Genomic DNA, 26768 nt, shown 5'->3' on the forward strand with positions numbered 1-26768 from the left:
ATTTTTCAACCACAAAAATTTCAATTTTTTAACTTACCAACCTTTTATGAGATACGTGACCTCAAAACTCGCAATGAATGCGATGATGGCAGGCGCTCCAAAAATTATGATTTTTGAGTTAGGACCACATTTCGTTACAGGATACCTCTTGTAACAACAACAAAAAAGATGATTTCTGTCTTAGCACACTTTGTGAAAGTCACGACATAATATTGTTTTATGAGGGCATGGGTTATTTCTCCCGGGATTTCTGTACCTACTTCACCCGGCAAATCATAGTAATTTGTTTTGAGGTACAGGAATAGGTAATGGCCAACAAACCAAAAGTCATGACGAAATCCCGAAATGAACTGTTTTTCTTAAAGGTGTGCGAAGTCTGGAAATCCGCACTTGGTCAGCGTGGCAGACTATAGTCAAACCCTTCTCCAAGTCCACGCCCTTCTCATTTTGAGGGGACCCCACTACCTCCCATGGCCCCACCAACCTTGCGGTTATATGTTTCCCGGGGCGCCTTCTTGTCTCCCTACAATCTTTTTTATCTGATCCTTGTCCCTAATGAGTCTTTCTCCCCTTTCTGGCACAAACGTACACAACACGTAGATCCCCGCGTGCCCCGCGGTCCAGATCCGTTCTCCATCTCAAACACCCACTGGTCCACGATTACGGCCTGAGCTGTTCCGCCTCTTGTGCCAGTGGTGTGCGAACTCCCGTAGCTTCCCAAAGCTTTCCGCCGAGGCAACGAGGACCTGGTATTCTGAGGGGACCCGTGCTCAGTAGTCAGCCGGCAATGGCAATGGCAACGGCAAAAATGATAATGAATCATTAATTTATGTCCATAATATGTGTAACTAGTGAGTGACCCGCCTCGGCTTCGCACGGGTCGCTTGTTACAATTTTCGTAGGGATTTCTAATTTTTTTGAAAATAAAATATAGTCTATGTCACTCAGGATTAATGTAGCTTTCTAATGATGAAAGAATTTTTAAAATCGGTTCAGTAGTTCCAGACATTATCTCCTACAAACAAACTTTAGCTCCTTATAATATAAGATAAAAAATGGTGCAATTAAATCTTAGAAATCTAGTCTGTGAAATAAAGCGAAAAAGGTAGAATAACAAATTTTCAAGTAAGATCTAGGACTGACTGACTGACTGACCCACCTCTCTGATAGTTCGTACAGGTGAAAAGCGATCGATAAAATGTATGAGTACCACTATTATTATCAAAGGAATATTTGAGAGAGATTAATAGATATCACATAAAGGACTCTGTTGTGAGAGACACAAGGTGTAAAATGGGTTGTGACAAAAATCGTTTGTTAAGGATGTCACGTAGTTTCTTCAGAAGTCTAATGTCACCGGAGACGAGGTAGGGTGACAAAGGTTTTGCTAAAGTATAATCATTATAATTTATAACCATTATTAGAGCCGTGATAGCCCAGTGGTTACGACGTCTGCCTTGGCAGGTCGGGGGGTCGATCCGGGTACGTACCTCTAACTTTTCGTTCAAAGAAATTATATATTACTCGCTTTAACGGTGAAGGAAAACATCGTGAGGAAACCTACATGTCTGAGCGTTCTGTATAATGTTCTCAAAGATGTGTGAAGTCTGCCAATCCGCCTTGGCCAGCGTGGTGGTCACGTCGTATAGCTGTAGGTATGTGTTGAAAACTCGAAGGTGGCCTGGCATTCGAACCCACAACCTTTTACTTTTAACCACTGAGCCATTACGACTCTGACAAAACGTCCTTTAAACTCTAAATACATAATCACGCTAAATTGCCTGTCAAGTAACTCCGCTTACCTGGGCACGAATGGACGTCCATTCAATTTAACACCTTATTGTAGGGCACTAAGAGTCGTAATGGCCTGTAGGTACATAGGCTTGTGACTAAGCACCGTGAAAACTGCTGCCGGTCTGCTAGTCTGTATCCATTGATACACACTGGCGGAACCACAGAAATCATATAAATAAGTCACTAGAAATGTTGTGTACGACTAACCTTGTCGCCGTCCTGAGGACGCGGACGTCGCCAGCGCAACGATGTGTGAGGTAAGCGAACAGATACAACGATGTGTGAGGTAAGCGAACAGATACAACGATGTGTGAGGTAAGCGAACAGATACAACGATGTGTGAGGTAAGCGAACAGATACAACGATGTGTGAGGTAAGCGAACAAATACAACGATGTGTGAGGTAAGCGAACAGATACAACGATGTGTGAGGTAAGCGAACAAATACAACGATGTGTGAGGTAAGCGAACAGATACAACGATGTGTGAGGTAAGCGAACAAATACAACGATGTGTGAGGTAAGCGAACAGATACAACGATGTGTGAGGTAAGCGAACAAATACAACGATGTGTGAGGTAAGCGAACAGATACAACGATGTGTGAGGTAAGCGAACAAATACAACGATGTGTGAGGTAAGCGAACAGATACAACGATGTGTGAGGTAAGCGAACAAATACAACGATGTGTGAGGTAAGCGAACAGATACAACGATGTGTGAGGTAAGCGAACAAATACAACGATGTGTGAGGTAAGCGAACAGATACAACGATGTGTGAGGTAAGCGAACAAATACAACGATGTGTGAGGTAAGCGAACAGATACAACGATGTGTGAGGTAAGCGAAAAGATACAACGATGTGTGAGGTAAGCGAAGGGATCAACGATGTGTGAGGTAAGCGAACAGATACAACGATGTGTGAGGTAAGCGAACAGATACAACGATGTGTGAGGTAAGCGAACAGATACAACGATGTGTGAGGTAAGCGAACAGATACAACGATATGTGAGGTAAGCGAACAGATACAACGATGTGTGAGGTAAGCGAACAGATACAACGATGTGTGAGGTAAGCGAACAAATACAACGATGTGTGAGGTAAGCGAACAGATACAACGATGTGTGAGGTAAGCGAACAGATACACGATGTGTGAGGTAAGCGAACAGATACAACGATGTGTGAGGTAAGCGAACAGATACAACGATGTGTGAGGTAAGCGAACAGATACAACGATGTGTGAGGTAAGCGAACAGATACAACGATGTGTGAGGTAAGCGAACAGATACAACGATGTGTGAGGTAAGCGAACAGATACAACGATGTGTGAGGTAAGCGAACAGATACAACGATGTGTGAGGTAAGCGAACAGATACAACGATGTGTGAGGTAAGCGAACAAATACAACGATGTGTGAGGTAAGCGAACAAATACAACGATGTGTGAGGTAAGCGAACAGATACAACGATGTGTGAGGTAAGCGAACAAATACAACGATGTGTGAGGTAAGCGAACAGATACAACGATGTGTGAGGTAAGCGAACAAATACAACGATGTGTGAGGTAAGCGAACAGATACAACGATGTGTGAGGTAAGCGAACAAATACAACGATGTGTGAGGTAAGCGAACAAATACATCGATCTGTGAGGTAATCAAACGATGCGTGGCATTTGCAACCTTAATGCGTTAATCCTACGGCTTAATTCGTTTGGTTTATACACGGCATCGTACTGGCACGCTAAATCGTTTGGCGGCACGGCTTTGCCGGTAGGGTGGTAACTAGCCACGGCCGAAGCCTCCCTCCGAGCACAGCTAGGGGAGTCGGGTAGCAACACCGAACTAATCGGTTGGGTCGGTTAGACAGACACCGTGTGTAGTGTGGATGGGCGAGCTAATTTGTACGCATCGCTAGGATGCTAGCCACAGCTGCACTGTCAGAAGCTTTCATACCTACTCGTTCATTCATAATTCATTTATTTATTGCATAATTGTCAGTATAAAAAGATGTTACCTACATAAATTATTAAACAGGTATAAAATCTGCCATACAATGGCGTGCCAATATTAAAATATAGTACATTATAATTTAAGTGATCATTGCATACAGAAAATAGAAAATTTGCAATTCTATATATTCATTACTTCATTTATTCATTCATTCATTCATTCAGTCAGTCACGACTAGGGGCGACTCATAATTATTTACAATGAACCAAAAGCTTAATTTGCTATAAACCGATCAAATCTGTATGACTCACACATGGTGGCTGCTTTTTCCCGCATGTTTAGCAGTGATACAGATCAAATCTGTATCACTGCTAAACATGCGGGAAAAAGCAGCCACCATGCAAGCAATAAAAAATTATAAAATATTTTTAAAAAATACACACCACGCAGCACCACACAAATCCCAAAACACACTCAACGCACGTTTCGCCCCGACACCGGAGCATCCTAGGAGATGCAACGACACATAATTATTATAATATTCTGTATCATAGAGAATTCAATCTTAAGAGTAGGTACGCATATACAAGGTTTTGCATGAAAAGAAAATCGTAAAATGTTGGCGGGGGACAGCGGAGAATGCTTTGTTGTGATTGGTGGACTCAAAAGTCACGTAATCAAGACAATGTACGGGATGAGGGTACCGAGAGTAAATAATCTAAATATATAAAAGGAAAATGTGACTGACTGACTGACTGATCTTTAAACGCACAGCTCAAACTACTGGACGAATCGGGCTGAAATTCGGCATGCAGATAGCTATTATGACGTAGGCATCCGCTAAGAAAGGATTTTTGAAAATTCAACCCCTAACGGGGTGAAATAGGAGTTTGAAGTTTGTGTAATCCATCGCCCGCGTGGGTCTTATATTTTTTATTCAGTCAAAAAATATCACCTTACAAAATCTCAAATCGATACATTATTATGATTCATCATTCATAATCCATCTAAACCAATATTTTTTTCAACGCAAATTGATAAAATCTCATAATATTTCAGCACGAAATGTATTGAAAATATCGCACGCCTCAACAAAAACCGTCTTCAATAGGGAGTGTTTACACCACAGAATTTCAAATAATGTAATAGAAATAGTATATCTGCCGTTTTTAATACTCAGCGTGTCTTTTTCAACTTTTTGTCACCCCACGCTATGTGGGGTTGGCATGACATCTCTTCTTTTTCCACTCACTTCTGTGATCTATCATCGATATCATCTATCATGCGCATTGGCAACTTAACACACCTTTGAGAACATTATCGAGAACTCAGGCATGCAGGTTTCCTTACGATATTTTCCCTCGCCGTTAAAGCAAGTGACATTCATTTGCGTAAAACGCACATAATTCCGAAAAGTTAGAGCTGCGTGCCTGCGCACCCCGGGCCCCGACTAGGCGACTAACATCTTAACCACTAGGTTATCACCAATTATTGATTACGATACATTATACCAGCTAAGACCTCACAGTATGATACTTTTAGTAGATTGGCGCGATGTACTGGACAGGTAAAGCTGACGTTATTTAGGGCTTACTGCCAGTCATTTTATACGTGCAGTCTGTGGACGCACTACACGCAGCGGACCTACAGTGCCCTGCGCGTTCAATACAACAATGTGCTGAGGGGCGGTGTTGAGGAAGCCTCGACACTGCAGTGCGTCGGCAATGTTTGCGGATGCTCGCGTGGATGATTTCTACGCGATCATGCGCAAGCGTGCCGCGTCCATGATGAGCAGGCTGTTGAGGAGTACCAACACTCTCCTCAGCGCATTGTCTCTCTCTGGAGGTGCTGGAGTGGTGCGCACATAGGCGCAAAGAGACTCCCTCGGGCGTTATAAATAGGATTAATTTTAATTTTAGTAGAATTAGTTGTTAAGTTAAGTTTAAGCTAGTAATAAGTAGGTACTAACATAGGTTAAGGAATTGTTTCTGTACTAACACACAATTATGGGTGTACTTATGCCTGAAATAAAAGTTTATTTATTTATTTATTTAGTTTCATTGCATTATATATCTGAGTAGCATTACGAGTATATTCGTGGCAGCATTATATTCGTACCAAGATGGCAGTCTCGGATATTTTCCACGTGTATCGATACACCTTCGATAGCTCGCAATTCTTGCGGAGCGCTGATAACGAGGGGGGGAAGGTAAGAGGGAGGTGGGGGGAGGGTTATTATGTGGTTTTACGGCCCATATTTTGCCGAGCGGTGGCAATGTATACCTATTATTCAGCTTTTTATACACTATAGAATACATCTCGCAAAAGTTTTATTGAGTTCATGTTACATCTTGAATCTTGATTTGTAAGAGTGTTGAAAACAATATAAAATACTAGGTGATGCCCGCGACTTCGTCCACATGGATTTCGGTAGTTAAAAGTCCCGTAGGAACTCTTCGATTTTCTATCCGGGATGTAAGCTATCTCTGTAAGTAGCTACCAAACGTCAAACGTTAAAATATCATCTTACAAACCCAACAACTGACAATCAATCAAAAAGTGATGATTCTTTGAATAAATGATTTGACTTTGACTTTAACTTTAACTTAGTTACACAATCCCAAAGAACAGTAAGTCAATTTCGAAAAATCTGCATCAATCAGTATTACAATTTCAATAATTGTTCTGATTGGCTGAATTTTCCAGATTCTTGTTCCAACAATGCATTGTAGCCAATAGTGGTCGAGCATCAACCAATCAGAGGTGATTGCGATCGTGACATGTATCATCTTATTCGATCATATATGTCATCATATATGTGATCATGTATATCATGTTGTTTTGAGAAGGCACCAATAGCATTGTTATCCCAAGAATTCCTCAAACTCCCGCCAATATTGGAAGAGACATGACCCTCAGCAATGAGACGACATAGATAAGATCTAGTCCAAACATAGTTCAGAAATGAAGTGAATATAGGTATATTATAAAAACTAGATGATGCCCGCGACTTCATCCGCGTGGATTTAGGTTTCTAAAAATCCCGTGGGAACTTCGATTTACCGGGGTAAAAAGTAGCCTATGTCTTTCCCCGGGATGCAAGCTATATCTGTACCAAATTTCGTTAAAATCGGTTCAACGGCTGGGCCGTGAAAAGCTAGCAGACAGACAGACACACTTTTGCATTTATAACATTAGTATGGATGAATCGCTGAATGTGTTGCTGATCGCAAATCTCGAGAACAGCTGAACCGATTTCGCTAATTCTTTATTTATAATTTCCTTGAAGTACGAGGATGGTTCTTACGGAGAGAAAAATTTAAAAAATTGCTTGAAATAGAATCGACTGTTAGGCGGTACGAAGTTCGCCGGGGCAGCTAGTTCTAAATGAAAATGCATCATTTCCGGCATCCCGGTATCCCACCATTATTTGGAGTAGATCTTATCTATGTCGTCTCATTGCTGAGGGTCATGTCTCTTCTAATATTGGCTTCTAATAAGTTTGAGGAATTCTTGGGATAACAATGCTATTGGTGCCTTCTCAAAACAACATGATATGCGACTCGAATAAGATGATACATTTAGAGCCTCAATAGCTCAACGGGTAAAGGTGTGGACTGAAAACCGAAAGGTCGACGGTTCAAACCCCGCCCGTTGCACTATTGTCGTACCTACTCCTAGCACAAGCTTGACGCTTAGTTGGAGAGGAAAGGGGAATATTAGTCATTTAACATGGCTAATATTCTTTAAAAAAAAAAAAAAAAAAAAAGAGGCATGACCCTCAGTAATGACATGACATAGAGAAGATCTTAGTTCAAACATAGTTCAACAATGAAGTAAACATCAGTACCTCAGTACCCTTATTGTAAATGCGAAAGTGTGTTTGTTTGTTGGTTTGTCCTTCAATCACGTCGCAACGGTGCAACGGATTGACGTGATTTTTTGTATCACGATCAACCCATCACCGGCTCACTACAGAGCACGGGTCTCCTCTCAGAGTGAGAAGGGATTTGGCCATAGTCTACCACGCTGGCCATGTGCGGATTGGTAGACTTCACACACCTTTGAGATCATTATGGAGAACTCTCAGGCATGCAGGTTTTCTCACGATGTTTTCCTTCACCGTTAAAGCAAGTGATATTTAATTAATTAAAACGCACATAACTCCGAAAATTTAGAGGTGCGTGCCCGGGATCGAACCCCCGACCTCCGATTAGAAGGCGGATGTCCTAACCACTAGGCTATCACAGCCTATAGGTTATCACAGATTTTTGTATGGGTATAGATAAAGACCTGGAGAGTGACATAGGCCACTTTTTAAGTCCCTGAAAATCAAAGAGTTCCCACGGGATTTTTAAAAACCTAAATCCATGCGTACAAAGTCGCGGGCATCAGCTAGTTCTAAATGAAAATGCATCTCTAGGGGCTACTACATCTGTGACTCTAGGCGACTTCAAATGAGAAATTTTAATGAATTTCCACCATCTTGGATCAATGATATGTATAACCTTTACTGGATGAGATAGGTTCTTATTTATTTTTCTTCCCAGGAAAAAGGTTAGGCAACTACAGGCAAAGTCGAACAACACGTTTACACCAAGGTCTAAAATACAGTGCGTCAAAGCTCGCTTGGCACTTGAATGACATTGACAGGGGGCGCGGTTGGTTAACAGAGGCTTAGAATATTCAAACAAGAACAAAGGGGACGTTAGTTCCGATTTTCGCCACGCGCCAAGGTAGCCTTGTCGCAGATGCTCCCGACATAAGTAGTGCGCGTGAGTCCGCAAACAAAGGTTCCTCTTCGTGTTTGGGACAATACGCAGAGAAACTTTCAGCTTTTATAAAATAAGGAAGGTCTGGCACGCGCTGGCTCTTAGGTTATTAAATTGAACATTATTGTGTCGAAACAAGAGCGCTCCTTATTTAAACGTATTTGCGGAGCGAGCCTTCGATTCCTGAAAGATATTATTAATTTTCATTATAGCTTTGATAGCCTAACTTCTCGGAGTTATGTGCGTTTTTAAGTTATTAAATATCACTTGCTTTAACGGTGAAGGAAAACATCGTGAAGAAACCTGCACGCCTGAGAGTCCTCCATAATGTACTTAAAAAGTATGAAGTCTACCAATCCGCACATGGTCAGCGTGGTAGACTATGGCCAAACCCTTCTCACTCTAAGAGAAGGCCCGTGCACTGCAGTGAGCCAGCGATGGGTTGATCATAATGATCATGATGATCATGACTATTTATTAGAGTTCTGTGTCTTTAGCGAAAATATTTGGAAGCGTAAACGTGTCCCTTCTAGTGAAAATACAACTAATTCCTAGTCGATTTCCCGTAGAGCTAGTAATTAACTGCTGGGAAATTTTAATGAAAATTATAATATTAATAATATCTTAAATGATATCACCGATATTATATCACTATTCACTACCTATATCATTAATGGGAAAGTATTTTTGTTTGTAAGTAGGTTTGTTACTGGTTGGTTTGTCCTTCAATCATGTCGCACCAGAGCAACGAATCGATCACTGCATGAGTTTTGTTAAAGACGTGCGGGATGATTTGCTAACTACAGTGTCTAACATCAAATGATATCCACCGAACTCATTTGATATTGGTTGGTTCTACATTGCTGCTTCATTAAATGATATTAAAATGATTTTTAACCGACTTCAAAAAAAGGAGGAGGTTCTCAATTCGTCGGAATCTTTTTTTTTTTTTATTTATATTATTCCATGGGGCCACTAAAAATTGTGAAATAAAATTTTTTTACAAAAAAAATAAAAACCGACTTCGTTACATAAACACTAAAAATTGAAAATAATTTAATTTATTACCGAATATATTATGTATACAAGAGTTAATATAGTTCCATAATAATATTTTTTGGGGTCGGTGCCAATGAGGTGCCATTGTGGAGTCCCATAAAAATATGAAGTCTAGACGATTCGCGCAGCTAAAGCTAATTGGCACCGGCACCAAAAAGTATTATTATGGAACTATATTAACTCTTGTATACATAATATATTCGGTAATAAATTAAATTATTTTTCAATTTTTAGTGTTTATGTAACGAAGTCGGTTTTTATTTTTTTTAGTACTAAAAATCAATGTTTAATCAGTTCGGTGGCTATCATTCAGCGTTAGTCACTAAGTTAGCGAATCATTAGGCTGGAAAGTGACATAGGTTACTTTTTATTCCGGAAAATTCAGGAGTTCCCACGGGATTTTTAAAAAACTAAATCCACGTGAAAAAAGTCGCGGACATCAATTACTAGTCTCCAATAATTTTAAACTAACAAAACTCAAAACTAATTTAAAAACAACAAACAAAATTAAATATGAGTACCTAGTCCCAAAGTTTAATAAAAAACTTTTGAATCGTTTCCAATAAAACTTACTTCTGGATGGCCGCTGCACACAGTTTCTTATAAGTACCTATTCAAAGTTGACTAAAAGTTTTATTGAAATGGGGCCAATATTCTTGGAGAGTTCGTGTATTGAATAAACGTTAAAAACTTAAAGAAAACTTTTTGTAAGTCGCAGAAGAAGATATTTAATAGGAATTTGTTTTCTTTATTCTTCTACTAGCTGATGCCCACGACTTTGTACGCGTGGATTTATATTTTTGAAAATCCCATGGGAACTCTTTGACTTCCCGGGATAAAATTAAAACTACCTGACTATTCATAAGCACTTTTAAAAAGTTTACATGAATAAACATTCTAAACATTCTATTCTATTCTATTCAAAAAGTAGCCTACTTCACTCTCTTGCAAGGCGATTTGCTAACTCAGTTTCTAACACTGAATGATAGGCACGGCGGCGCTCATTTTTTAATCCGTTGAGGGTTTTCTACGAAAAAATATTTTAATGTCACCCAGTGAAGTAGCAATGTAGAACTAACTTAATAATTTTTATGCCATCTTTAACTAGTAGGTATTATCTAGATTATAATATGCCATATTTTGTACAATCATTTTATTATTGTATTGTTCTATGCCGATCTGACTTTCGTAAGCGCTTGTATAATGAGTCTAAATCGAAATCGAAATAAATACAAATACAAATAAATACAAACCAACCTCGGTGGCTATCATTTAGTGTTAGACACTGAGTTAGAGAATCACCTAGCAGGTCTTTAACTCCATTTCATGCAAAAAATCACTTCGATCCGTTGCTCTGTTGCGACGTGATTGAAGGACAAACCAACAAGCAAACACACTTTCGCATTTATAATAAGGGTACTGAATATTGCGCCAGGGAGATCATTATAAAAGTTGGGGAGTTTTGCGAGTACAAATATCCACACATACATACATCTATATCTATATCTAATACTACCAATCCGCACATGGCCAGCGTGGTAGACTATGGCCAAAACCCTTCTCACTCTGAGACCCGTGCTCTGTAGACTCTGTAGTGAGCCGGCGATGGGTTGATCATGATGATGATGATATCTATACTCTATACTAATTCTATACTATACTATACTATACTATACTATACTATACTATACTATACTATACTATACTATACTATACTATACTATATATATATATATTATATAAAGAGGTAATGTTGTTAAGTTTGTTTGTAGGGGGTAATCTTTAGAACTACTGAACCGATTAAATTTAAATTAAAAATTCTTTCACCAGTAGAAAGCTACATTATTCCTGAGTGACATAGGCTATACGGGATCTTTAAATCTCTAAAATCTAAATCTACGCCGGCGAAGCCGCGGGGATCAGCTAGTAATATATAAACCAACAAACACGAAGTTCTAAAATAATCAGTAACAAATAAGTATGTACCGAACTAACCCATATCATGTAGCCAAAGTTTACGGTTCAACGCGCGGTTAAATTGAACTTAAACATAACTTGAGGAACTAAGCTCTTTTAGACACTACAGACTTTTTGTTGCAATACTTTTTGTCATTTGCCTCCGGAATACTTCATCACACTTAGGGCCGGTTGTTTCAAACCATTGGTCTTCGTAAGATACGTTCGTTAAAATTTAACAGACGTAGACGAACTTTAACATCTTTTTAATTTAAGTGCGTTGCTTCATTGTACAAAAAACTGTTCGTCATTGTTATTTTGGTTGCGAAACTAACCCTAAAAATTAACTTACTTCTCCGTATCCTTTTTTTATTTCATTTTAAGTATATTAAATTATATACATAGTTATTAACATTGCTACTTCGAATTTTGAACACTTTTTCTTTCTTACAAATTCTCTTTCATCTTCAAAAAAACTACCATTAAAAGCTTAGAATTAAATTGATTCCATTATAATTTATAAATAAAATATTCCGTTTGTAAGAAGTATGAAGTTACGAACTGATTTGACGATCACCAATGGCGCCAGCACTGGTTAACGTAAACGTAACTTTTTAACGAACGTTAGCGCTAATAGATGCTGAATCAACGCTTTTTCTTTACTTCCGTTCGTTAGCGCCATATTTAAAGGTTACGTGTCCGTCAAAGTTTGTTGAAACAACCGGCCCTTAATCTATCTAAATATATAAAAGGAAAAGGTGACTGACTGACTGACTGACTGACTGATCGATCAACGTACAGCTCAAACTACTGGACGGATCGGACTGAAATTTAGCATGCAGATAGCTATTATGACGTAGGCATCCGCTAAGAAAGGATTTTTGAAAATTCAACCCCTAAGGGGGTGAGATAGGGGACTGAAATTTGTGTAGTCCACGCGAACGAAGTCGCGGGGATAAGCTAGTCTAAATATATGAAAGGAAAAGGTGACTGACTGACTGATCTATCAACGTACAGCTCAAACTGCTGGACGAATCGGGCTGAATTTTGGCATGCAGATAGCTATACAAATGTACGACAACAGTGCGACACGACTACGTTATGACTACGACAAGAGTACGAGACGACTACGACAAGAGTACGACACGACTACAAAGACAATTTTCGCCATACGACAAGTCGCCACTATGATCCTGCACTAAAACATAGTTCGACAAACATGTCTAGGTAATTGTTGCGAACAACTCACGACTTCATTACGTACTTGTTCAAACTTGTTTAATATAAACTAACTAACTGACTTACACTAGCGCTTGCAGTACTCCAGAAACTTGTAATTAAATACACCCTAATAAGGATCCGAGTATGCAGGTGCGTACCTGCAAATCTCGGGGTATCAAAATACTTAGGTAAGTACGTAAGTAATAAAAAGTTCAACACAGGGCCTTTGTGCACTGCCTATTCGAATGGTATTCGTCATACGTCATACAAAACGTAGTTTGTACACTCATTTGCTTCGTATTTTGACAGATTCGTTTAAATAAGAACCAAATTAGTGCACAAGCGTATAAGAGTACGCGGCAGAAAGTAATGTACATCGGCCTTTTGAATGAAATTTCGGCTTTATAGAGCGTTGTCTTTGTCACTCATGCGTATATGATGTTTTGTTTATTAGGACGACTCAAAGACAGGGAGAACGCTCTACAAATCTGCTATCTCTTCTATCTTTATAATGACTCTTAATCCGTACCTAGGTATGCATAAAAAATTGTGCTATCTAGTAAATACCGGATTTCAATAATCTGCGATTACAGTTTATCACTAATTTTGTAGATAAGTGGATTACATTAAAATTGTTAAAGCTCATACCAAATACAATATTGATATATAGGTAGTTAATATGTTAACTTTTTTTTCAAATTTCATGTCATAATTACAATTAATAAATATATATATATTAATAAGATTATAATTAAAAAAAATTGAAATTCTACAAAACAAAAAGAAGCTAGAGAAGACTAACTATTATGTCAAAGAAAACTATCCACCTAAAGTTCTAGAGAAGAGAAAGGAATTACAACAAAAAGTATAAATAGAACGGGAAAAAGGTAACACAGCATATATCAAATATGATAAAATTACGATTATAGTCCTAATTTTAAAGGTAAACAGTTTCGACATGACAGTTGACCTATAGAGTTGAAATGGCGCGTGAGACGTCATTTTGTACGAACTATTTACATGACTATATTTATAAAGGGAAATTCAATCAACCACTGACATAGAAACTTAAAAAATATATATAACGTTTCTTAATAGGAGTCCATAACGGAGAACCCCATTATTGAAGCGAGTATTCAAAAAAAAAATTGGAAATGATCAAAATTTATTTATTTTTAAACAGTTATAGGTAATGCGTAAAATTTAAATCCTCACGCGCCATTTTTACTTTTTTGTGTCACATTTCATGTCAAAAGTACGATTTAGTCCTCATTTTAAAGTTGAATCATACTTTTAACATGACAGTTGATCCATAGAGTTAAAATGGCGAGTGAGGATCATTGATATAAATGACAAGATATGCCCAAGCCAACAAAATTTTTCACGGTTTTGGAGCCAAATAAATCAGCCACCTCTAATGAACGACCCGTTTGAAATCCAGACGTCACTGAGGTTGCATTGGTGCTAAATAAACATTTTAGGACAAATTAGGAGTCGGTGTCATTTTGCTTATTAAATGGACTTACGAAGTAATATATAAGTCAATGGTGAAGAATCATTTTGTACGGACTATATTTAACTTCTCAATTTGTTGCTAAAGCTCTTCTAGCTCCGGCTTTAACACCTTCCCAAGTTTCGATAACGACTTGCTCGATCCAGATCGGGTCCATCCAGTAACCACCGAAGACACCTGGCAAATCTATAGTATAGGCCAGTGGAACCCCAACACTGTGAGCGTAATCTATAGACGTTCCAGCCATTCCCGAACCACGGATCAAACCAGCGTTACCAACTCGGTACGATAGAAAATTGGGGTGCTTAGCGGAGTTGATAGCATCTGCCATACTGATCCCAACAGAATGCTGTCTAAAAGCATGTTCAGACAAGGAACCATCAAACGCCCAAGGATACATAATAAAACTTCCGAAGCTGCTAAAGGAAATATACATCAATATCCTTCTATGTTCTAGAAGTATATCCCTGACAACTCTAGCTTCTACTTCTGAAAATGGATATGCGCCAGGGTATACGTAGGAACATGGGTTGTCGCTGGTCCCTATGGTGTTCCAGACGAAGTCGAAGTTCCGGTCCAGGTCCGCTCCAGGGCACATTCTGGTCCATTGATTGTCAGGGTCGATCGACCTAGATTTTCTCCATGTGACACTCTGTAAAATTTTATTTTATTAAAGATTGTTACTAATTTAGCCCAACTAAATTTGCATCTATTTGCATCTTTTTCTCACCACTGTAATAAAAAAACCGGCCAAGTGCGAGTCAGACTCGCGCAACGAGGGCTCCGCACAGTGTACAGTCGTATTTTTTTGACATTTTGCACGATAATTCAAAAACTATGATGCATAAAAATAAATAAAAATCTGTTTTAGAATGCGCAGGTGAAGACCTTTCATATGTTACCCCACTTGATATAGTTATCTTACTTCGAAAGTTGGAAATACTAATTAATTATTACTTCATTGAGACCACAATTTAATTTTTTTGTGTGATGTAACCACAAATTCACAGTGCATTTCTATCAGATGATGATGATGATGATGAGGATGACTAACTTCTCCTAATAAAAACCGGCCAAGTGCGAGTTAGACTCGCGCACTGAGGGTTCCGTACTACAACCGTATTTTATCGACATTTTACACGATAAATCAAAAACTACTATGCCTAAAAATAAATAGAAATGTTTAGAATGTACAAGTAAAGCCCTTTCATATGATACCCCACTTGGTATACTAACTTACTTTGAAAGTTGAAAATACTAATTATTAGTTCATGACCACAATTTAATTTTTTTTGTGTGATCTAACCCTAAATTCACGGTTTTCAGATTTTTCCCTATATTATTAGCTATAAGATTACCTACCTGCCAAATTTCATGATTCTAGGTCAACGGGAAGTAAGGACGCTGTAGGTTTCTCGACAGACAAAGTGATCCTTTATAAGGGTTCCGTTTTTCCTTTTGAGTTACGGAACCCTAGAAAGAATTAAATACTTACACCTTCCCTCGAGAACCTATATCCATCAGGGTTAACAATCGGCAATAGAATCCAGTCAAATCTGTTCAGGAGATCAGAATCAGTCACATTCTCCACCAGCTGGTTGATAGCGTATGTGACTGGAGGTATAGACAGCCACTCCCTTCCATGCATGCCACCATCCAGGAAGATGATGGGTTTGCGAGTATCTTGGAAGTTGGTGGTGGAAATCCTCATGTACTTCATGGGAAGGCCGTGGAAGGAAGTGGTGGGGGTAACGACTCTTGCAACGTTCGGGTGTGCGGCTGCTATATCATCCATGTACCGGTGGATCTGAAATACGCAATTTTATTATTAGCGTCGTGTCGGATTTCCGTCCCATCTGACTATGAGAGCGATGGAATAGTGAGTGCAACTGTGCTTGCGCATCATCATCATCATCATGATCAACCCATCGCCGGCTCACTACAGAACACGGATCTCCTCTCAGAGTGAGAGGGTTTTGGCCATAGTCCACCACGCTGGCCATGTGCGAATTGGTAGACTTCGCACACCTTTAAGAACATTATGTAGAACTTTCAACTTTCAAGGCATGCAAGTTTCCTCACAATGTTTTCCTTCACTGTTAAAGAAAGTGATATTTAATTAATTAAAACGCACATAACTCCAAAAAAGTTAGAGGTGCGTGCCCGGGATCGAACCCCCGACGTCGACGACGACCTCCTAACCACTAGGCTATCACAGATTGCGTTTATAATACTGTAATATAATATCTCAAGCGTATTATAGATAGTAACTACTGGTATACGGCGTAGATGCAGTTGACGTTTCAGTAGTATAGTACACGGCAGAAAGTAATGTACATCGACCTTTAGAAGGAGATAGCAGATTTGTAGAGCATTGCCCCTGTCGTTGAGACCGACAAAAGGTCGTAATATAAAATATAGGTATGAGTGACAGAGACAACGCTCTACGAAGCCGAAATGTCAGTCTAAAAGCCGATGTACATTACTTTCTGCCGCGTACTGTACCTACTTGTAAAAGTTTAAATGAATAAAAAATATTTCTATTCTATTCTATTCTATACACTGAGGTTGGCCACTGTGGCCAAAATTATTTCATGGCCCTATTTCATAAAATTTACAATTGTCGGTAACATATGACAGATGAAAGTTTGATAATTCGACAATTGTCCGTTTCATAAAACTTTTGGCCCAACATATTTGCATGAAAAATTCGACAGGTTTGTCAAATTGTCGCGACAATTCGACAAATTACGACAAATTGTTGACTTGTCGGGTTTTATCAAATAGCCCAGGAAGAGCATTATTATTATTTTCGTTATTTTTGAAAGATTTTCCTGACATCGTGGCAATGAAAAAATAAATGTCAAAAACCGGCCAAGTGCGAGTCAGCTGTATCAGACTGTAGTACACCCCCCCCCCCCCCCCAAGTTCCCCACTTGATATAGCTATCTTACTTCAAAAATTGAAAATACTAATTATTAGTTCATGACCACAATTTAATTTGTGTGATGTAACCCTAAATTCACGGTTTTCAGATTTTTTCCCATTATGTCTGCAATAAGACTTGCCTACCTGCCAAATTTCATGATTCTAAGTCAACGGAAAGTACTCTGTAGGTTTCTTGACAGACCGACAGACAACAAAGTGATCCTATAAGGGTTCCGTTTTTCCTTTTGAGGTACAGAACCCTAAAAAATTACCGCTTGGACAGTTTGATACTGATTGTATGGTAGTCTGCCCCCAATTCTGCTCGGAGTTGCTGAAACTTTATCCTTGAACATCTCATCTTCAAGATCCAGGTGGCTGTAAAAGGTACAAGAGATATTCTTAATATCATTTTGTTTACCCAGATTCAGTAAATAGTTTTTTTTTTTATTTTTTTATAAAAGAATATTAACCATGTTAAATGACGAATATTCCCCTTTCCTCTCCAATTAAGCGTCAGGCTTGTGCTAGGAGTAGGTACGACAATAGTGCAACGGGCGGGGTTTGAACCGTCGACCTTTCGGTTTTCAGTCCACTCCTATACCGGTTGAGCTATTGAGGCTCTGAAACTGGTACTGGTAACGCATTTATTGTTTCTAAGATCAAAGTTTATCTAAATATATAATATCAAAGTTTATCTAAATATATATATAAGGAAAAGGTGACTGACTGACTGACTGACTGATCTATCAACGCACAGCTCAAACTACTGGACGGATCGGGCTGAAGCTTGGCATGCAGATAGCTGACGTAGGCATCCGCTAAGAAAAAGGGGTTTGAAATTTGTTTAGTCGCGCGAGTTAGCTAGTTATTATACATTGCTATAAGTCCCGCAAATTGCTAATGCGCGTGGCCGCCATTTTAGTGACGTCAGCACTAGACTGAAGTTTCGAGCTGATGGTAGGTATATTTTTATTTTAGCTGGCATCAAAATGACTTCTTTTCGATATTAATGAGATATAGTTCTAGCGCAATAGCAATTTGCGGGACTTATACAAGCTTTTAAAAACCCGGCTGCCGAGTCCAACTCGCACTTTACCGGTTTTTAGGGTTCCGTAGCCGAATCTTTTTTTAATAGTTCACTTACGTTTTCATATTTTTCGTATGTATCCGATACCTAATCCCCAGCTCTTCCATGGCATTGGTAAAGTTCTTCTGATTGGCCGGGTCCACCAACACCAGTCCCTCTCTCTTGATAGCTGGGTGGCCGTATACATCGAGATCATATTTCTGGACTACCACGTTGAAGGCTTCTAACTCATCGAAGTCGTATGGTACCACGTAGTAAGAGGTCCACCTGAAAGGTTCACCATCAGAAAGAAATAAAACCGGCCAAGTGCGAGTCAGGCTCGCGCAACGAGTGTTCCGTACTACAGTCGTATTTTTTCGACATTTTGCACGATAATTCAAAAACTATGATGCATAAAAATAAATAAATTTCTGTTTTAGAATGCACAGGTGAAGCCCTTTCATATGATACTCCACTTGATATAGTTATCTTACTTCGAAAATTAAAAATACTAATTATTAGTTCATGACCGCAATTTTTTTTTTGTTTTTGTGTGTTTAAACCACAAATTCACGGTTTTCAGATTTTTCCTCTAATGTCTGCTATAAGACCTACCTACCTGCCAAATATCATGATTCTAGGTCAACCAGAAGTACCCTGTAAGATTCTTGACAGACCGACAGACAGACAGACAGACAGACAGACAACAAAGTGATCCTATAAGGGTTCCGTTTTTCCTTTTGAGGTACGCAACCCTAAAAATCACGCCGATCTTTTGTTCTGTTGCGACGTGATTGAAGAACAAACCAACGAAATATTATGAGTAGAGATTCTATAACCTTACCCTTCATATTCCTCGTGTTTTGCGTAAACCGCGACAATAAATATCACAAATAACCAAACTTTCATTTTTGCGAGCACAATCAATACTAATTTTATTTTAATACAGGAATCGTATCTAAGACCTCCAAATCTAATCTAATAATCCTCACCGCTGCGCTATCGTGTTATATGACTGTTAACTTTGCAAAGTCTTAAATTATTATACTGATATCCGCGACTTCGTCAGCGTGGATTTCGAGTTTCAAAGTTTTTTTTTAATTTATTTTCAACATACGGACAAAAATTAAATATTAGGAAGCATGCATTACAAAAAAACCGGCCAAGGGCGAATCAGACTCGCGCACTAAGGGTTCAGTACTACAATCGTATTTTATCGACATTTTGCACGATAATTAATCAAAAACTACTTACTAGATCTCGTTCAAACCAATTTTCGGTGGAAGTTTGCAAATCATATATTTTTTTTAGTTTTATCATTCTCTTATTTTAGAAGTTACAGGGGGAGGGAGATGGGGGGGGGGGACACAGATTACCACTTTGGAAGTGTCTCTCGCGCAAACTATTCGGTTTAGAAAAATATGGTATTAGAAACCTCAATATCATTTTTGAAGACCTATCCACAGATAACACCACACATATGGGCTTAATGAAAAAAATATTTTGAGTTTCAGTATGGGGAACCCCAAAATTTATTGATTTTTGTGACAGAATACAAAATCTATTTACCAAGTTTCAACAGTATAGCTCTTATAGTTTCGGAAAAAAGTGGCTGTGACATACGGACGGACAGACAGACATGACGAATTTATAAGGGTTTCGTTTTTTGCCATTCGGCTACGGAACCCTAAAAAAGGAAGGGTTGTTGTCTGTTTTGTGATCATATTAATCCTAAAAGTATTTTATTTAACATTGACCATGTAACATATGACAAATTATTTTTTCTTATCGCCTTAACGTCGAAAACTAATTGATCAAAATGATAATTTACATGATTAAAGATTTCTTATGCTGATTAAAATTCAATAAAACGGATTACACTAATGATATTTCGTTAAAATATTTTGGCCTTTAGTCCGGCCAAAATGTTCAAAATAATTTTCTTTTTATTTGTGTCCATTTATTTGGTTCATGCCAAACATGAAGAATATGAAGGGTAAGAGCGGAACTTAAAGCTCTTAAGAGGAGGTTTACAAATTTACGCTCGGCCATACGAACGGAGCCATTGCGTGGCTATTTATAGTAATTTAGAGTGATGTTTATAATTTTTTTATGCTTGATCAAATAAATGGATTGTTACCAAAACTATACAAATAGATTTGTTAAAGAACATAATTTATTTTGGTATAAATTTTTGCTTGAATTCGTTTTATTCAATACTAGCTGATCCCCGCGGCTTCGCCCGCGTAGATTTAGGTTTTTAAAGATCCCGTATAGCCTATGTCACTCAGGAATAATGTAGCTTTCTACTGGTGAAAGAATTTTTAAAATCGGTTCAGTAGTTCTAAAGATTACCCCCTACAAACAAACTTAACGACATCGGGCCGTGCAGCAGAAATCGTAATATTTTAATTTCGCCATAACTTCAAAACCAAACGTCCAATTTTAATCATTCAAAGACCAAATATTATCTCCATAAACTGTTCTTAGTGATGAAATCATTTATTTTGATAAGGATTAATAGCATGAGTAAAATAAACGCGTTTAAATGTAGTCCAAAAAAAATCAAGATTTTTAAATAAAAAAATGGTTGCTGTGCCTCACTCGACATAGATGGGTATAGTGTGTCGCGGACTTTTTTGTAGATATTTATAAGATCTACAATTAATTAGAACATTTTATGGTTCTATCTTTTATAGTTTAGGCAGCGTACGCAAAATAAGTAACTTTTCTGGTTGATTTTTTACACCTTGTGTCCGAAAAACCCAAATATCTTACGGAACCCTATTTTTTTCCAAAATAAAATATAGCCTATGTTACTCGTGGATAATGTAGCTTTCGAATGGTGAAAGAATTTTTAAAATCGGTCCAGTAGTTTTTGAGCCTATTCAGTACAAACAAACAAACAAACAAACAAACAAAGTTTTCCTCTTTATAATATTAGTGTAGACAAAAAGTTGTGTTAAACTAGCCATAATTCGTGAAAATTGGCAACAGTTCTTTTTTTTTTACCCAGTAATGTGATTAAAAATCCATATTCTAGTACATTATAAGTCAATAAGACTATATTTCTGATATTCAGGTATTTTTTTTCAGTAAATTAGATGATTTTCAAGGTCAGATTTATGGCTCCAAAGTTGAGTCTGTTATTTATTTAATTAAAACTAGGTGCGGTAGATTGGACACTACAAAATAAATAAAATAGATTTTGTAAATATGATACATTAAAAGTCAATACGAAAGATTGATTTATTTTAAACATGTATTTAGTTATATGAAAGTTTGTCAAATGATTTGGTTTTTTAAATGGTAAATGGAGCTTGAAATCTTAGAATTTCATAGTTCAAGTGATTAAATAAAATATACACGGTGAACTAATGATTTTAAGCTTATTTCGTGGTTTAACGATATATTTTAATGTATATAACAGGTTACCACTATTATTATTATTTTTACTATTTATATTATTTCAACCCAATTCACGGGTAGTGGCAAAAATATCTACAAATAAAAACAAAAATTAATCGTGGTATGTATGTACCCGTTATATACATTAAAATATACACGTTGAATTTTGTAGTGATATTTATGGAGCCGAGTTCAGAACTCCCTTTTTTTTGAAGTCGGTCCCAGTTTTTGAATATCAATTTATAAATAGGGAAGGTCCAATTTTTCACTCAAAAAGTCCGTATATTATATTATGGTTTTAATTTACAGTAATTAATTCTATACTTTCAATTTTTCAGGTACACTTTATATGGAGTGAAAGTTCAAGAACCCGTCCAAGCCGACCAGTTGGTCGAAATAGTAGAGCGATACAACCTGGATATCTGGTCTTACGCCAGTCTTGAGAGAGAGGGTCTGATCCTTGTAGCTCCAGAACTGAAGCAAGTGTTCGAAGATGAGATCTCAGCTATTGGGGTTACGTACAGAATTGATACAGATAACATTAAAGAGTAAGTTGTTACTTTATTATTATCATCTCAATCTACCACCGGGCCCACTACCGAGCACTTTATTCAGGAACTTTAGGCTATAATCCACCACTTCACGCTGACCAAGTGCGGATTGGTAGACTTTACACACCTTTGAGAATACTTACTCGAAATATATTCTATGATAAATTACCTAACGGTATCTCTTTAAATATATAAAACGAAAAGGCGACTGACCGCATAGCTCAAACTATTGGACGGATCGGGCTGAAATTTGGCATTCAGATAGCTATTATGACATAGGCATCCGATAAGAATGGATTTTTGAACATTCAACACCTAAGGGGGTAAAATAGGGGTTCGAAATTTGTGTAGTCCACGCTGACGAAGCCGCGAGCATAAGCTAGTTTATACGATAAAATCAGTCCACTTATTCGTTTGATTTATTGAACCGTTCATAAGATAACTTGAATATAATAATTTATGTATTTTGTAGAAAATTGGACTTGGAAGATATGCTAATGGCTGAAGCTCATAAGAGGAGCAACGCGAGCAGATCTGACAGATTTGGTTTATCGTTTGACGTCATCCACCGTTGGGCTGTGGTAAGATTCTATATTAAAACCTTCAAAACTGCAAGTGAATTTTACACTGTACGGTATCCAAAACCTACGAATTTACTTTACTTACGATTATTCGTCCACAATGTCTTAGGAAAATAAAATAGTTACATGAACGGTCTCAAAAGACTCCCTTGGGGAAGTCCAAAATTCACTTCAATTTTTATTAAGTACTAAATATATTAAAAGGTCAATATTACAATGACTATCATCTATATGGAAATCATTGTGGTGTAGATCTCTTAAAACTCGACTTTTTTTTTCAGGTTGACAGATACCTCGTGGATGTAGCCAACAGGTACCCAAGAGTTGCTCGCGTTATCAACGGAGGAAGAAGTGTTGAAGGTCGTGACATTAGATACTTGAGACTGTCTTCAGACAACTTTGCGGTATGTATCTAGAGTTAAGGAAAGGAAATTTTAAACAGTTGTTTTTAAAAGAATTTTAGAAAATTCATACTAGATGCCAAAAGTCAAAAATACAACCGTTAAGATATCAACTGATACTTCTGCAAGCTCAAAGTTTAACCTCCTTAAGTTCTGGTAATACTAAAGATAGAGCTGAAAAAGTAAAAATTCGTATAAACCAATCAATAAGCCTAAATATGATAAAAAAAAGAATACATAAGTAGACTTCTGTTTTGCAGACAAGAACTAAGCCTGTTATCGTCATCCAATGTATGCTGCACGCCCGTGAATGGGTGACCCTCCCAGTAGCTCTGTGGGCCATCCAGGAGTTGGTGATCAACGTCACAGACCAGGACCTCATCAGAGACATTGACTGGATCATTCTTCCGATCGCCAACCCCGATGGCTATGAATTCTCACATACTCGCGTAAGTAACTAGTATTTGACAACTAGTCAAATCAATAACTTTTGATCAAAAGTCAAAACGCGCGCTTAATATGCGAGATTCTATGAAATACTAGAATGTGACGTCACATCATAATGACGTACGTTTTTAGTTTAATCGATAATTTAAAATGGTCATTACACTTAAAACAAACAAATGACGTGGATTTTACTTATTTTGGAAGATTCTCTATTTAATAATCACTGAGAAATAATTTATTTTTGATATTGTCAAATACCCAATTTTGTAGAAAAACGTAACTTCGCTATCCTGTAAGTAAACTTTAACTTACACTTTTTACGGGTATGGTACGGCTTTGCCTCAAAGGTGATAACTATCAAGACAGGAGACAATTTAGGACCCAGGATATCCCAGTTATAAGACCACAACTGTCACCAATGCACCAGGAAGATCGTCTTTGCGCTCAAGACCCAAATTATCAGCTAGTATGCTATATTATATGCAAGTAATAGAGAATATAGGCAATAGAAGCTCTCCAATGGTTCCTACATTTCCCATCGAAAATTGGTAATATCTTAAACAGTAGGTGATTGTTTGTTTATTGACATGTTATCTTTCAGACTCGTATGTGGAGGAAGAACCGTAGAGCAGGCCAGTTTCCCTCCTCTTGCATTGGTGTGGATCTCAACAGGAACTTCGACTTCATCTGGGGAACTGCGTCTAGCAGCAGCGCTTGCAGCGACACCTTCCACGGCCCTAGACCCTTCTCCGAGCCAGAAGCTGTAGTGACCAGAAACATTCTAAATGAATTCAGAAGTCGGATTTCTCTGTTCCTCGATGTCCACAGCTTTGGAAGCCTGATCCTCTTCGGTTTCGGCAACAGGCAATTGCCACCGAATGCCTTAGTACTTAACAGAGTTGGGGTTTTAATGGCTCAAAAGATAGATGCTGTAAAATGGCCTCAGAATCGCGATTATAGAGTTGGCAATAGTGCTCAGATTCTCTATACGGCTTCTGGTACTTGTGGTGATTATGCCCAAATTGCTATTGGCAATGGGCTTTCTTACACTTATGAGTTACCAGCTCATAGAAATCTGAACAATATCAACGGGTTCCTGGTAGACCCTGCGTTCATACGTCAAGCTGGTTTTGAAACTTGGGAAGGTATCAAGGAGGCAGCGCGCTATGTCGTCCGGAACAGATTGTAATCTTCGTGGATTTTAATGTTTGATAGTACCTTTTAATCTTTGATAGTACAATAATTATTATAATAAATTATTTATTTATTTGGATAGCAGTATGAAGTTTTAATTGTTTTATTTTTGCAACGTTTATCAATACCCATATTATTATAATAAATGCGAAAGTGTGTTTGTTTTGTTAACTTTGGTTCAGCTTGCAATGGAGCAGCTAGTCAAGGTGGTTGTGGTTTTAATGCATGGATTTACTTAGTTATAGCACCTGGAGAGTGCCTTAAGCTATTTTTCATCCGGAAAATCAAAGAGTTCTCACGGGATTTTACTGCTACTTGTTTTTAATTCTGCTGCTATGAAGCAAACTGCGTTACATCCAGCTTTTGCGGCTTCCGTAGGTATACAAAGTTTGGAATGATCGGCTGCGCATTATGAAGCCTTGGGTTCGAGTCCAGGGTCAGGCCAAAAAGTTATTTTATTGTGAAATATTTTTATTGCGCTTGATGACAATCATGCCTGAGAAACAGAGCAATGATGAGTTCTAGGTTGGAGCGCGGTTGCCTAGAAGATGCCTATTTGCGTTGAAAGTATTCAAGTTATACTTGGCAGAAAACACGGATGTTGGTAACATAGCGATGTGACATGTGTGTTTAGACAGGTGACATAGCGACGATGCTGTAAACTGCGCATTTTTTTTTGAGTTCTTGAGTTGTTAGGGTTCCGTACCTCAAAAAGAAAACGGAACCCTTATAGGATCACTTTGTTGTCTGTCTGTCTGTCGGTCTGTCAAGAAACCTACAGGGTACTTCCCGTTGACCTAGAATCATGAAATTTGGCAGGTAGGTACCTACCTCGTACTCGTAATAGCAGACATTAGGGGAAAAATCTGAAAATCGTGAATTTGTGGTTACATCACACAAAAAAAATTAAATTGTGGTCATGAACTAATAAATAGGTAATTAGAGTTTTCAATTTTCGAAGTAAGATAACTATATCAAGTGGGGTATCATATGAAAGGGCTTCTCCTGTGCATTCTTAAACAGATTTTTATTTATTTTTATGCATCAGAGTTTTTGAACTATCGTGCAAAAGGTCGAAAAAATACGACTGTAGTACGGAACCCTCTTACGTGAGCCTGACTCGCACTTGGCAGGTTTTTCCGAGTAAATTCTAAGTAAAATCCTGAGTTGGAAAGTTGGCGGTGCTAAAACCCCATAGCGTACAGTGAAGTTGTTTGATCTGCACCTGAGCTCTCACCGGTCCTGTCGAGTTGCTGTCCCACTATGAGAGTGAGGGAACAGAGAGGGCAGTTATGTTTTTTTTAAAGAATACTAGCCAAGTGTATCATGCTGACAAAAAATTTCCCTTTCCCCTCCAATTTAGCATAAGACAATAGTGCAACGGGTGGGGTTTGAACCGTCGACCTTTCGGTTTTCAGTCCACTCCTTTAACCGTTGGGCTATCGAGGTTCTTACTTGTTACGTGTTACGTCTTTGAGCAGACACTTGTGCATTATTTTCCGGCGTAATTATCTAGTCTAAGATTAATGATGATGACGATGATTAGGTTTATTTCGATTTTTATTTGTTTACTTACTAAATAATAATCCCTGATTAATTCCACGTCCGAATGTCAAACTTTGTTATTTTATCTAAATTAATTATTTTAAGTATGTCTATCTATTTAATTAAATAATAATCTGCACACGTAATAGATCTTAGATTAAATACACACATCGTCAATAAAAACCAAAATATTCTGATTGTATCTGATTTGTTTTTTATAATTTTGGTCACTCAGTAGTGTGACCAAAATGTTAAAGTATATTTATTTCTTTTTGGCGTCTATTTGTTTGACTCAAGCCAAACATGAAGAATACATTGGGTAAGATTATTCAGAACTAGATAATGGCCACGCATCGATAGTCTAGTGTTCAGGAGGTCGGGGGTTC

At 38.0% G+C, this 26768-nt stretch overlaps 3 protein-coding genes across 3 annotated transcripts in view; 2 read left to right on the plus strand and 1 right to left on the minus strand.

Annotated features, from left to right (window-relative positions):
- Nucleotides 1-26768, plus strand: part of LOC117992983 (venom acid phosphatase Acph-1-like) — a 520874-nt gene that overhangs the window by 428132 nt on the left and 65974 nt on the right. The gene's annotated exons all lie outside the window — the stretch shown is intronic.
- Nucleotides 1942-24850, plus strand: LOC117992740 (carboxypeptidase B-like). Its single transcript, XM_069506255.1, has 6 exons — nt 1942-2051; nt 22002-22211; nt 22687-22795; nt 23077-23199; nt 23457-23645; nt 24245-24850. The coding sequence occupies exons 1-6, from the start codon at nt 1984-1986 to the stop codon at nt 24830-24832; spliced, it is 1287 nt and encodes a 428-aa protein (XP_069362356.1). The 5' UTR covers nt 1942-1983; the 3' UTR covers nt 24833-24850.
- Nucleotides 14332-19164, minus strand: LOC117992739 (carboxypeptidase B-like). Its single transcript, XM_034980453.1, has 5 exons — nt 19100-19164; nt 18334-18543; nt 17462-17564; nt 15757-16068; nt 14332-14913 (listed from the first exon to the last, which is right to left on the minus strand). The coding sequence occupies exons 1-5, from the start codon at nt 19162-19164 to the stop codon at nt 14332-14334; spliced, it is 1272 nt and encodes a 423-aa protein (XP_034836344.1).

The sequence above is a fragment of the Maniola hyperantus genome, chromosome 22 (genome assembly GCF_902806685.2).
Source record: "Maniola hyperantus chromosome 22, iAphHyp1.2, whole genome shotgun sequence".
Classification (NCBI taxonomy): domain Eukaryota; kingdom Metazoa; phylum Arthropoda; class Insecta; order Lepidoptera; family Nymphalidae; genus Maniola; species Maniola hyperantus.

Excerpts from the sequence above, each read along its gene's own strand:
- LOC117992740 (XM_069506255.1), top strand. The coding sequence starts at position 1,984 with ATGTTGTGTACGACTAACCTTGTCGCCGTCCTGAGGACGCGGACGTCG. Across the intron at positions 2,052-22,001 it reads CCAGCGCAACGATGTGTGAG|GTACACTTTATATGGAGTGA; the intron begins GTAAGCGAACAG and ends TCAATTTTTCAG. Across the intron at positions 23,200-23,456 it reads TGTCTTCAGACAACTTTGCG|ACAAGAACTAAGCCTGTTAT; the intron begins GTATGTATCTAG and ends TCTGTTTTGCAG.
- LOC117992739 (XM_034980453.1), bottom strand. The coding sequence starts at position 19,164 with ATGAAAGTTTGGTTATTTGTGATATTTATTGTCGCGGTTTACGCAAAA. Across the intron at positions 17,565-18,333 it reads CATACGAAAAATATGAAAAC|CCACCTGGATCTTGAAGATG; the intron begins GTAAGTGAACTA and ends TACCTTTTACAG. Across the intron at positions 14,914-15,756 it reads ATAGGTTCTCGAGGGAAGGT|AGTGTCACATGGAGAAAATC; the intron begins GTAAGTATTTAA and ends AAAATTTTACAG.